General features: G+C 35.6%; 1 protein-coding gene across 10 annotated transcripts in view; it reads right to left on the reverse strand.

Annotated features, from left to right (window-relative positions):
• Nucleotides 1-267: 267 nt before the first annotated feature.
• DAB1 (DAB adaptor protein 1) overlaps nucleotides 268-12,876 on the reverse strand; it is a 283,159-nt gene continuing 270,550 nt past the window's right edge. For 7 of the 10 annotated variants that reach the window (XM_070745995.1, XM_070745996.1, XM_070745994.1 and 4 more), the window contains one exon: nucleotides 268-3,658. In XM_070745995.1, the coding sequence (XP_070602096.1) occupies nucleotides 3,614-3,658 (45 nt within the window). In that variant the 3' untranslated portion in view covers nucleotides 268-3,613. Of the gene's footprint in view, nucleotides 3,659-5,994; nucleotides 6,046-12,876 lie in introns of all 10 variants that reach the window. The other 3 variants (XM_070746003.1, XM_070745997.1, XM_070746002.1) reach the window with 1 other exon arrangement.

Consider the following 12,876-nt stretch of genomic DNA (forward strand, 5'->3'; position numbering starts at 1 on the left):
GCCTTATCAAAATATTCAATCTCTTTCTCCATCTATACCATCTGTATCTGTTTCTTTCTCTCTGTCTCTATCGCCTTCTGGAAGAAAATCCAAGATGAAAATGGTCATTAAATACACAAGTAATTGGTTATAAACTTCCAACGAAAGCTTTTCAGGAAAGCAAATTATGGTGCAGCATTATATTTGTAGAGAAAGAAACAGAGATGCCCAGCATTGCATTTTTCTATTATATTCAACTTTCTTAAGAATAAGAGAAAGGAATAAACATGATTTTAAACATTTTTATTTGCAACAGTACTACATGGTGTCTTACAGAAATCAATGGAAAAATCTCTAAAAATTTCTTCTGATGAATGCATTATACATAAGGGGAAAGAAGAGGTTCAACAGATGTTAACAAATGGTTTTCCTCTGAGGTAAAGTTAAAGTAGATCTAGAAATGTACTGCAAAACAGTCATTTTCATCTTTCTTCTATTAAAAAATAAACATGTGAGAACACAAAATCAAACAAATCAAAGTAGAAAGTAAACATCTTTGCAAAGAAGGTGCCCAGTACATTGTTCAATCATAGATTTCATCAGACAATTGAATGACAACAATGAATCAAAGTACATTAATAACGTAAGAATCAAGAAACGATTGGAAACAGACAGGATGGGATGGTATTCCCTGGTTTAAAGTTTAAAGTGACAAGCTTAGTGCTAGTGATAAATGGATTCCTGTAGATATATTTCCTATCTACAATACTTGTATAGTGCAGGCTTCTGTATTGTTTTTCTTCTAGATTATGGTAGAAAAGAATAATCTAATGATGGATAAATTAAGCATGGGATGTCTTAATTCAAGAAAAGACTTGCAGTTGGTATAGAGCAAATTTCCTTATGATCTCCTAATACCAGTTGTAATTCTCTCTCTCATATATATTATTTGTTATTGGACCACAATAATAACCATCATCAATGAACTAACTGTTAGTCCGCACCATGCTACATTATCTATGAATATTTCAAATTCTGTATGTTTGTGTTTCAATAAAAACTTAAGTTTAGGAAGATTTCACTATTGACTATACAGTACATAAATATTTCAGGGTTGAAATGTCCTTTTGAATGATGTCCTCTTTTTGTGTAGGTAAAAAACAAACAAAGCTAACATTTATATGTTACAAAAGAGACAGCTTTTTTTGCATTTTTCTTTTGATGTACATTTGCAACAGAGATGCTGACAACGACCACAACATGGATGGATATTTTGGGCTGGGAAAAGGCTTGTGCAACCCAGGCCATCTTCACCTTTCACAAATATATAATGAACAAGTCAAAATAAATTGATTTTTGAGTTGTATAAAAACAGGCTGGGGGAAGGGGAAATGAAGAAAAACAAACTGACTTTAACAAAAGTGTTAATTTTTATTTTGGGCACAACTACTTTCTGCTTTAATTGGACTCAAATTCTCTTTCGTTCCTCTTTCACATCACCAATCATATGTTCTGTAAAAATCCACATGGAGTCTTTTATTGAAACAAGGTTGCACACCAAAAAAGTACAGAGAAGAAATGACTGGAAAAGTACATTAGATCTGCACCGATATTAAAGCCTATAGTTCAACTGACTGTTTCACACACGTTTTGATTCAGTACCTATGTTGAAAAAAACCCAACCAACTGGAAATATCAAGTTCAGTTTCAATATCACCAAATCACCAGTTTTCATCTATTCTTGTAAAATGCTTTAATAATTCAAATGCATGAAATATAACTCCAGGCCTATATAATCAAAGAAGAAAACACAAGCATATTGGTATTTTGATTTTAAAAACAAAATCTGCATAATCCTTGAAACAAGTCATCATTTGAATTATTTAACTCTTCTTTTTTAGTGCTAAACCACTAAAGTTCAATATATTGTAATCTGCATAGGAACATCAGGAAAACATATTTGACCTGTATAACAATTCTCTGTAGGGCAAAAATATATAGATTCTTTATGCAAATCATGTGCGAAGAATAGAAACCAAACACTGCACTTTTCTTACATAAATATATTAAAAAAAAACAGTTTTAAAAAACTTGCTTCTGTGGTGTGTAAACAGCTTTTATTAAATTAGGAAATGGGTATGAAATGTGATTTTTCTCCAAAAAATGTAAAGCATGTGATAAGAGTTGCATTATAAAAGCAAGATTGTATGATTATGTGTTCTCCAACAACCTAGCTAGTTTCAGGCAACAAAATTGTAGCTGGGAAACGCACTTCAGCTTTATCCCACTAACTATAAGCATGTGAAAACAAAATCAAACGAACGTGATACAAGAACCACAAAATGGGGGTTTCCACGCTTCCGAAACACCATCATTTAACTACCTTCCCTACAGTGTGATGTCATGGTGAAAAGAAAAAACTCCTAACATTTATATTTACAAACAAAAGAAAACCTGGCAATTTTCATTCGGACTCTTTAAAGCCATTTCCCCTTAAACACTGAAAGAGTTTATAACAGTTAAGATTTTTATTTTTAAATTTCAAGTTATAAAATAAAAATCCCATTTGAATTTTTCTGATGTACAAAAAGTGATAAAGATGAACCACTGGATCGCGGAATAAGTTCATTATTTCAAAATTCATGCCATCTCCATCCTGTTATTATTAAAGTCCAACCCAATCAAATCCAGATGTAGAAGTATTTGGCAAACAGTTTTTTTCTCTTCAAAAATGGCACACAGAGAAGGAAAAAAACACTTGTCTGCATAGCATCACAGCAGCAAGGTATCAAAGAAATAAAAAATATCCTTTACTGATCTTTGTTTTAAGAGTTCCCTAGGAAATAACGCACAGTTTGTTTTTCCATCAAAAGATCTGATGTCCTTCTCTACTTATAGCAGTCGTATTCAAAACAGAAAAAGCAGCATTTCATCTCTTCTTTGATGTATTGAAAATTAAAAGGTCCATTTGGCAACGTTTTCAATCAAAACTGATGATTGGTGGAATGGGATTCCATGATTTCAAGTTAAGAATTATTTTCACAGGAGGCATTCTGCTGCTAGTGTCTGTCACCAATTTTTAAGTAATTTGGGGGCGAGGGGAATGAAACACTTGAATTCTTCCTTTATATATGCTGTTGCAGGCTGGTATACTGGGTGAAAGTACAGAAAGGTCAGTTTGTGATGGCCATAAAAAAGTTACCATATCTTCAAATGTGCAGTTGTGTCGCTCAATAACTGGTGACCAGCATGTATTTGCTTTTTCTGTGTTTCCGTATTATAAAAACAATGAGTTGTCATCTAATAGATTTGGATCACCTACTAGAAACAACAAAAGGTAACAAGAAGAAAAGGTGTTTGGATAGTTCAAAGTTGTAGGAATGCAGATGACATTTCCCTCCCCCCAGGAAAATAGGATTTTGAAGAAAAAAAAAAAAGGGGGGGGGAAGCAATGTTATGCCAAACAGAATTGGCAAAACACCTTGTTTGTTGAATTAATCCAGTGATATGATTATCCTTGATTAGCTGAGATAACTAAATAATATTAGTAAGAGTAGCAGGAGCCAAAGGCCTTTCAAAACTGGAGTTTTCATTTGAGACTTGAATTGCCACGAGTGTGGGTCAATGCTATTTCTTAGGTCTTAGGTCTGTTGATCTGGGCATAGAGTGGTTCTCTTTCCTAAAAATAATAGAAAGAAAGAAATGAATAGGGATATTTCTAATCATTGGATGTGAACATTAGACCCACAGGACACAGCCAGAATGGGATATACATACATTCACTCACTCTCACTCTCTCTCATAATTTGAATTATGACAATATCCAAAAAAGAAAATTTTAATAAAAAGAAAATAAGAACTCTACGCTACTGATATTTGTTAAAAAGTCAGTTGCATATGTAGAAGAAATTGCACTCTTTGGCTATGAAAAAAAGGGATTTGAATGCAAAGAACTACGTTAAAGGGTTTTCCGCTCTCAGTATAATATTTAACATTTTACACTATATGGTTTCATGCTAATACATTGCTGATTTAAAATTATTCCATTCTAATTTTCCCCACATTTTCAGTACAAGCACGATTCATTTACTGAGTTCAGAATGATGTCTAAAACAAGGATGACTATTTGTTTGTTTGTTTATTTGTTTAATAGTTGGCCTATCTCATAGACATAACTTTGGGCAGATAATAATTGAAACAGAGTAAAAAACACCACAATAAAAATGGAATAGGTATGTTTTTAGAATTCCAAAATATAACATAAATTCAAAACTTTAATAATTTTAATTCTGATGTTTCCAAACTATGATAGATGAAATGCATTACAAATGTTGGCAAATATTGATTATGCAAATGTCAAGCAATGTGAAGACGGTTTAATGAACATGAAAAGCAGCAATACGCAATTTGGTAAATCATCACAATAAACTAGTCAGTATTTTTTTGAAAGTTTAGTGCAGTGCAGAGAACCTAATTCTAGATGTATTAGATTGGAGCTTCCATAATTGCTAGAGCTTTGCTCAGTTTGGAATTATGGAAAAGTCCAAAAGTTCAAAGATACCAAGAAGGTATCAAGCTTTTTAATATACAACAGTTACGTTTTTTGATTCCCATCAGGTTTTAGTAATTTGTTCATAGAAGCAATGATTCTGGAGAACTTAAAACTTACTCACATTTTTTTTAGACTTTATCTGGCATTTGATTTTTTTCCCTCTTAATGTAATGCAAATACACTTTTTTTTGCATAGTTTTGTACTGTAAATCCCATTTGCTTACTCTTTAAGAATCTCTATTAATGGTAAAATATTACTTTTCATCTTGGGTAAACATGTACAGTACAGTGATACCTAGTCTTACAAACGCCTCGTCATACAAACTTTTCGAGATACAAACCCGGGGTTTAAGATTTTTTTGCCTCTTCTTACAAACTATTTTCACCTTAGAAACCCACCACTGCCACTGGGATGCCCCGCCTCCGGACTTCCATTGCCAACGAAGCACCTGTTTTTATGCCATGGGAAACCCAACCTCCGGACCTCTGTGTTTTTGCGATGCTGCAGGGGAATCCCAGCAGTGCAAAAACGGGCGCTTCGCTGGCAACGGAAGTCCGGAAGTGGGGATTCCCATGGAGGGGAGCCTAAAGGGAATCCCAGCAGCGCAAAAATTGGCGTTTCAGCTGGCAAAAGGGGTGAATTTTGGGCTTGCATGCATTAATCGCTTTTCCATTGATTCCTATGGGAAACATTGTTTCGTCTTACAAACTTTTCACCTTAAGAACCTCATCCTGGAACCAATTAAGTTTGTAAGACAAGGTATCACTGTACTTTGATTTTTAGACTGTAATCTAAACAACCTGTGAGTAGGCAAAAGGGCAGCAAATTTTGCATTTCATATACTTTTTAAAATAAGGGACAAGATATTCTTATTAATCAGATTTTGCGTCATTAAGTAGTCTTCTACACTTTTCTGGGATAGACTAAAAGAAGATTTTAGACAATGATTTGAACTTGAGTATTCTAGGAGAACTTGACTGTGTTCCATGATAGACTAAAGAAAGGAAATGTTCACTTAAATCCAATCAATATTCTTTTATTAACATTTTGTCTCTTGATAAGGAGTCCAGAAAGATTTCTTTTTAACTAACAGATTCGATAACTTGAAAATAATTGGAAATCCCTGCCCTGGAACAAAGATTTTGCCATTTTCTATAGCCCCTTATAAAAGAATCAACTGAAAACAGTTCTTGATTCATAAGTGTGAAAATCATGTAAGAACTGTCAAATGTTATTGTTCAGAATGTTGATGAAGAATGCTAATGTATAGATGGAAATAATATGTTCTAACAGAAGATGCTTCTAGTAGATCATCATTTTGGAAAATGTTATTAAAAATAAATAATAAAAAAATTAGGAAACGACACTGTAATTATGTTTGACATTTTTACAATGTGCAAAATTACAATTTTCCATAAGTAAAAATTGGTATAAAATATAAAAAAAACATATTAATACTAACCAATTTGTTCAGTAGATCTGTGTAACAGTAAATGCAGATTCAGATAAGACACTGGAGGAAAATATTAAACAAAATTGAGCATGGAAAATTATTCCAGAATATCAGTTGATTTTTATGTTGAAATTTAATATTCTTCATAGCTTTTGTATTAAACAAATTTCCTAAGGAATATCTGCTATTGTGATTGTTGCCGATTTCCATTGTCATGTTTATTTGGCAGAAATAAGAAGCATGTCTTATTTTTTTTTAATGTTCTGTGTCCCTCCATGTTTTCCTAAGATTAAGAGCCTCCAAAGGATAATTCAAAACTTTTATATGGGTTGGCTTTCAAACTAGTAAACATATTGCATTCCATATTATTCTTCTAAGGAAATTTTACTTAAGCAACTTAAAATGATTAATGGATGTAATGTAACTGATCTGCTTGTACCACTACTCTATTAAGATAAAGGAGAAGTATATCATACAATAAATAGATTTTTCTTCCTAATATGACAGGAATGGCAGGAAAAAAAATTGTACTATGAATTAAAAGTTTTCCAAAGCATTGTTTTTCCATCTTTATGCAGCAGATTTAGAGGAAGGTTCTCCTTCTGCCTGGTTGATCAAAAAGCTCAAAACAAGCTGAGAAAATAAGCCTTCTATTTCCTGATCACCCACTCAGAAGGAAAGCCCTGCATAAATATTTAATAGCAGATAAGGAAGCTCAAAGGAATAGCACTTCTGTGCTAACAAAAAAAGAATCTTTTTACATTCTGTATTTTTCTAAAGAGCTTGATACAAGAGGAACTGAGAGGTGTGGCAGCCCTTTCTTATCTTTTGGTGGTAAAGGGGGTCTTTCTTTATGTAGTGATTAATAACGTATTTTTATAGATGCAGGAGTGGGCATTTGGAGAAGTTGCAGAGACAGAGAGGAAAACGCACTAGAATCGCTAAAGCTTCTTTCTGAAGGGAAGACAGAGTGGAGAATTTTGAAAGTTTGGAACAGTGTTACTTTTATGATTAACTATATTTGACTAGTACAACTTCTTTAACAGGTTGTTTACAAGGCTGAGTAAAGTAAAAAGGCTAGGTTTACTCCTACAGGTGACAAGTCTCCTTTCAGTAAGAAAAAAGCAGGCCTAGCATCACAGATTTTATCTTTTTTTCCCTCTGCCCTGTAGAAATTTTAGCAATAGCTAAATGAGAAAATATTGAGGAGGAAGGCTAATTATGGCCTTAAACCTGAAAATGAAACATGAAAATGTCCCATATTATAAGACTCTTTCTCTGGCTTGATAGACAAAAAAGAAAAATATGGCATATTTTTATGATGGCTATAAAATATGCAGAAATAATTTTAGAGGAAACAAGAAAATATCGGCGGCAGACCACCTTTGGGTTTTCGGCTCGGGGGGGAGCAGGAGGACCTTCCTAACTCCCTCCTCCTGAGCCGAAAACCCAAAGGCGGTCTGCTGCCGCCCGCTTGAGCCAGGCAGGGCTAAGTGCATGGAGGAATGGGAAGCTGAAGCCGCCGGCGTTTGAGCTTCCCATTCCTCCACGTCCTGCCTGTCATCGTGGCTCAAGCGGGTGGCAGCAGACTGCCTTTTGGTTTTCGGCTCGGGGGGAGGGAGTTAGGAAGGTCCTCCTGCTCCCCCCTGAGCCGAAAACCCAAAGGCGGTCTGCTGCTGCCGGCTTGAGCCAGGAGGCATTCAGGGCGAAGTGTGTGGAGGGTTTGGCGTTGGGGTTCAGGAGGCTGCCGGGAAGCCTCCCGGCTGTTTTAAAAGGTGACAACCGGGCTGCGGGGCTTCCCAGCAGCCTCCCGAACCCCGAACTTTTGCCGAACTTCCAGGTTCAGGGTTCGGGAGGCTGCTGGGAAGCCCCGGGTTTGGCGTTCGGGTTTAGTAGGACGTTGGGAAGCCCCCCGGCTGTTTTAAAAGGTGACAGCCGGGCGGCGGGGCTTCTCGGCGGCGGCGGAGGTTCGTAAGAAGAAAAAAGTTCATAAGAAGAGGCAAAATTTTTCTGAACCCCGGGTTCATATCTCGGGTTGTTCGTAAGACGAGGGGTTCGTATCATGAGGTACCACTGTATCTCAATTTGAATTAGAAAGTGATAGTTATCCAAGAAGGAGCTCTTGCAATTTCAATGCAGGTACTCTGATAATGTTCTCAGTTTTTGCCTTGAAAAATAAATCAAGGTAAAAAAATTCATTTATCAGCAGATTCCAGATTTGCTGTGAGAAGTCTTTAAAAAGCATAGCTGTGGATTTCAAGTTGGAAAACTTTTCTTGAAGTCTGTTAAGCAGAGAAGAATAAAATAATCTAGGAACTGAAAATTGATAAGGTACTCAATTACTAACAAAATCCAAAGACTTTAAAGAAATCTTTTACCAAAGAAAAAAGAATTGAAAAAAAAGAAGAAAAAGAAATGTTTATAACATTGAAAGTTCCTGAAATCAAGGATTATCAGGTAAAAAAAAGAAAGGGTCTAAACATCGCAAACAACAATTTGGAGCAAATCTAGATTGGCAGTTCATTCTGGAAATGGCAGTTCATTCTAGAGTATAAGTAGACTTGCTAGGATAGTTTGATCTAGATCAGGGATTTCCAACCTTGGCAACTCTAAGACTTTTAGACTTCAACTCCCAAAATTCAAGCTTGGCTGGCTGAGGAATTCTGGGAGTAGAAGTCCACAAGTCTTAAAGTTGCCAAGGTTGGAGACCTCTGATCTAGAGTCCCCTTTACATGAAGAGATAGTCCTTTCCTAGACCGAAGGAATCAATATCCAATATAAGCAATACAAGAAGAAGTATTTCTTCATGTATTCCTCCCTGTATTAAAAAAATCCAAAAACTCCAAGCAAGATCTTTATTGGAGGATGTAAGGAGAAGGCAGTTCATTGCTTTCATAATTTCACTAGTAGAGCAATTCTGAGAGCGGGAATCCACTCACAAGAATGTAAAGTCTAGAAGGAGCTGGGTGGTTTATAAATTGCAAAAATAAATAAATAAATAAACAAAACAATAATAAAACATTTGTGACCTCCAAATTTACAATTTAATATTAAAAAAAGAAAAAAAAACCTTTCAAAATAGATTTCTCCACTGACGTTATTTCAAAATGGAAAGACTAAAATTCTTCTTCCACATTCAGAGGCCAGAATTAAAAATAGCAAAATAAATCTTTGCTCATGGTTTTTAAAGATATTTTTGTCTATTATTGATGTTATTATTGTTGTTACAATTAACAGCCAGAGAGAGAGAGAGAAAGGTAATAGTTCAGATAATTCAACAGTGGGAAAAATTAAAATCAGTCATGCCATCGTAGACAAAAGCAAATTTGCTCACTTGGTTGATTATAGCAATATAAATAGTCATTGTTGGCATTGGCACTGTACTATTTAAAAACAGAGAAAAGTGATAGGCTGACAGGGTTATTAATGATTGTGCAAAGCAACAAAAATGGGATTAAAATGGTTTAGATGTGGGTTGCATTTTCATCAGAACAATGAAATACAAGCTGACTTGAATCATTGTTATTTTTCCTTTTTTTTTCCTTCCTGTTCAGCCTGAACGGCTGTGGTCTTTAATTAATAAAGTTCAAGGCTAAAGTTCAACAATATGCTGGTTAGGATAGCCTGGTGTACTCATATATTGTGATTGGTAAAACCCATTTGCAATAACCCCACCCTACTAACCCCGTTTAAGTCTGGAAATCACTATACTTTATGCACTAAAAATAATTCCTTTATTTTTACAGATTTGCTTCAGATGTTTTATACAGAGAGAGGAATAGTAAATCACACCACGTTTAATCTTGTTCAATTTACCATGTATGAAGTATATTTTTAATATGGCAATAGTAGAATTGAAATTAGATGGGTATGTTCAGCACTCACAAGCACTGCACTTTTACAATCATTCAGACAAAACACATGCCAGTATAAAAATAGCCACAGTCAGTTTTTAAAAAGGTCTATCAACATGCAAAGTGAGCCATTAATGATTACAACAAATGTCACCTTAAATTTGGTAATGGAAAATGTATAACGAAACAATAGTTGGGAATGATAGCAAGACTGTTACATGAATTAACAACCTATATATAAATATATGTCAGTAATAGTAATGGGCGAACCGAACCCGCACAATTCGGGTCCGTACCAAATTTTGCAGTGTTCGGTATGCTGAATACGAACCCAATTTTTTTTAAACTTCGGGCAAAGTTTGGGGTCACATTCGGCGTTCGAAGCTTTGACGTCACTGGCAGGTTGCTAAGGATGCCAAGGTGATCACTTCCTGGATTCCATGGAATCCAGGAAGTGATCACCTTGGCGTCCTTAGCAACCTGCCGGTATACATAACATCAAAGCTCCGCCCCCGGAATCTCTTGGTGGGATTCCCCAATCGGGTTCGGTTCGGGTTCGGCTGAATTTTGCGTAAAGTTCGTCCAAACTGGCTGAACATGAACACCGCTGGGTTCGCCCATCACTAGTCAGTAACAATTTTGAATCAAACTATTAGTAATTTTTAAAAGATATTATTGATACATTATGGAGTGGAAAGGCATATTTCAATTTTGATTATGTCATTTTAACCAACAGTTGATAAAATGTATAGAATATTTATAACTCATCATGAATACCAGAAATTGGAGATTGGCAGTAACAAATGCACGATTTCCTGCTAGGTTAATGATCACAATCTCCAGTTTCACTTTAATGCATATTCCCCTTTCTATTATACTATAACTTCAAAAGCCAAAATTTTGACATCACCTGCAAATGGAATTATGGCATGAGAAATAGTGAAGTGGAAAAAAAAATGAAATTCTGCACATATAGCATCCAAGAAAATGGAGGCAGGCAATAGTGAAAGGGAATGGCTGAAAAGTAAGTGAGTGAAAGAGACAGAGAGAAGGACAGATACCTACCCCAACCTGCGCTATCTAGCTATCGCCCTGTGGACTTACAGTATCACCAATAGGTTCACCAAATGGATCACTGTTGGATGAGGCCTGAGATCCATCAGGCTAAAATATAAGAACATAACACCTTTTTTTTCAACAGCAGAAAGGAAAACAACATCAGAGGTTATTTTCATGCCATCAATGCACTTCGTCAGAATTTACCCACTGTGGTTTGAAAGGCCAAACTTAATACCTCAGTCCTCGTGATCATATTGCCAGGAAAATGTGCACTATTTTTTTTAAAGCATGGATGGGGAAAACCTCGAGAATCAGAATCATGACCAAAAGTTCTCCCAGGGAAATCCCTCCCCAAATGTAGAAAGTCAATGGGAATTACGGTAAAAAAAAAGTTTAAAATAAGATACTTCTTTTTTAAAAAATAGAAACTGCTATCCTGAATATAAAACCAATTTACAAGTAATGTTTTATTTCAGTCCATGTTTGTGGACAAATGGTTATCCAACATCTTCTTAAGAACTTCCAGTGTTGAAGCATTCACAACTTCTGGAGGCAAGCTGTTCCCCAGATTAATGGTTCTAACTGTCAGGAAATTTCTCCTTAGTTCTAAGTTGCTTCTCTCCTTGATTAGTTTCCATCCATTGTGTCTTGTTCTACCCTCAGGTGCTTTAGAGAATAGGTTGACTCCCTCTTTTTTGTGGCAACCCCTGAGATGTTGGAACACTACTATCATGTTTCCCCTTGTCCATCTTTTCATTAAACTAGACATACCCAGTTCCTGCAACCATTCTTCATATGCTTTAGCCTCCAGTCCCCTAATCATCTTTGTGGCTCTTCTCTGCACTCTTTCTATAGTTCCAACATCCTTTTTGCATCGTGGTGACCAAAACTGAATGTAGTATTCCATGGCATTATAATCTGGTATTAACACTTTATGTGATCTTGATTCAATCCCTCGCTTAATGTAGCCCAGAACAGTGTTGGCTTTTTTGGCAGCTGCTGCATACTGATGACTCATATTTAAATGGTTGTCCACTAGGACTCCTAGATCCCTCTCACAGTTACTACTGTTGAGCAAGGAATCACATATCCTATACTGCTCAAATAAAGTAAAACTACTAAAGGCAGATGGCTATTAAGGGAAAATTAATTTGTAGACAAAAAAAATATAATTAAATAAATGGAGTTTTGAACAGTCCCTCTGTTGTTTTGTTATTCTAATTTGTTACATTATTTTATATAAACATAATGTATATTTTTAAAATCATCTCCCATTTTTTTGATGTTAAATTAGTTTGTAATTATATGTACCCCCTTTTCCTGAGCCCTTTTCAACTTCTAATACATTCTTAATGAATGCAAGCTAAGTTTGGCTTCCAACTAATTCATTTCCTTCTTCAAGCACACAAGGAAGAGAAGTATTAAGAGAGTATTAAGCCCTACAGAGGTCACCCAAAACTTTCCCTGTGTAATTGAAATACTTCATTGTTCATTCAAATCCTACTTTCCTTTCTACTTAAGAAAACTGTGATGAGGTTTAGGTCAGGGGTAGGCAAAGTTGGCTCTTCTATGACATGTGGACTTTAACTCCCAGAATTCCTGAGCTGGCATGATAGGCTCGGGAATTCTGGAAGTTGAAGCCCACAAGTCATAGAAGAGCCAACTTTGCCTTCCCCTGGTCTAGGTAGTGGTGCGGATTTTACGTTTTGCTCAATAGATAGATAATCTGGATTGCAGAACACAGGAAGACACCAGAAAATGACAACTATTTAATGATAGGAAAGATATAAGATTTTTGCTGCCAGCGGTGGTCACCCAGATTTATGCCAGATTTCATAGCCCAATTTAGGCAAGAATAAACTCAAAATGTCACCATGTAAGGGTACAACGTTTTGCATGCTTCTTAATTTGCCTATCCCTTTTTTTTGCCCATACAATGGTACCTCAGTACTCGACTGCTTCAAAACTCGTTGAATTT

The sequence above is a fragment of the Erythrolamprus reginae genome, chromosome 3 (genome assembly GCF_031021105.1).
Source record: "Erythrolamprus reginae isolate rEryReg1 chromosome 3, rEryReg1.hap1, whole genome shotgun sequence".
NCBI classification, from domain to species: Eukaryota; Metazoa; Chordata; class Lepidosauria; order Squamata; family Dipsadidae; genus Erythrolamprus; species Erythrolamprus reginae.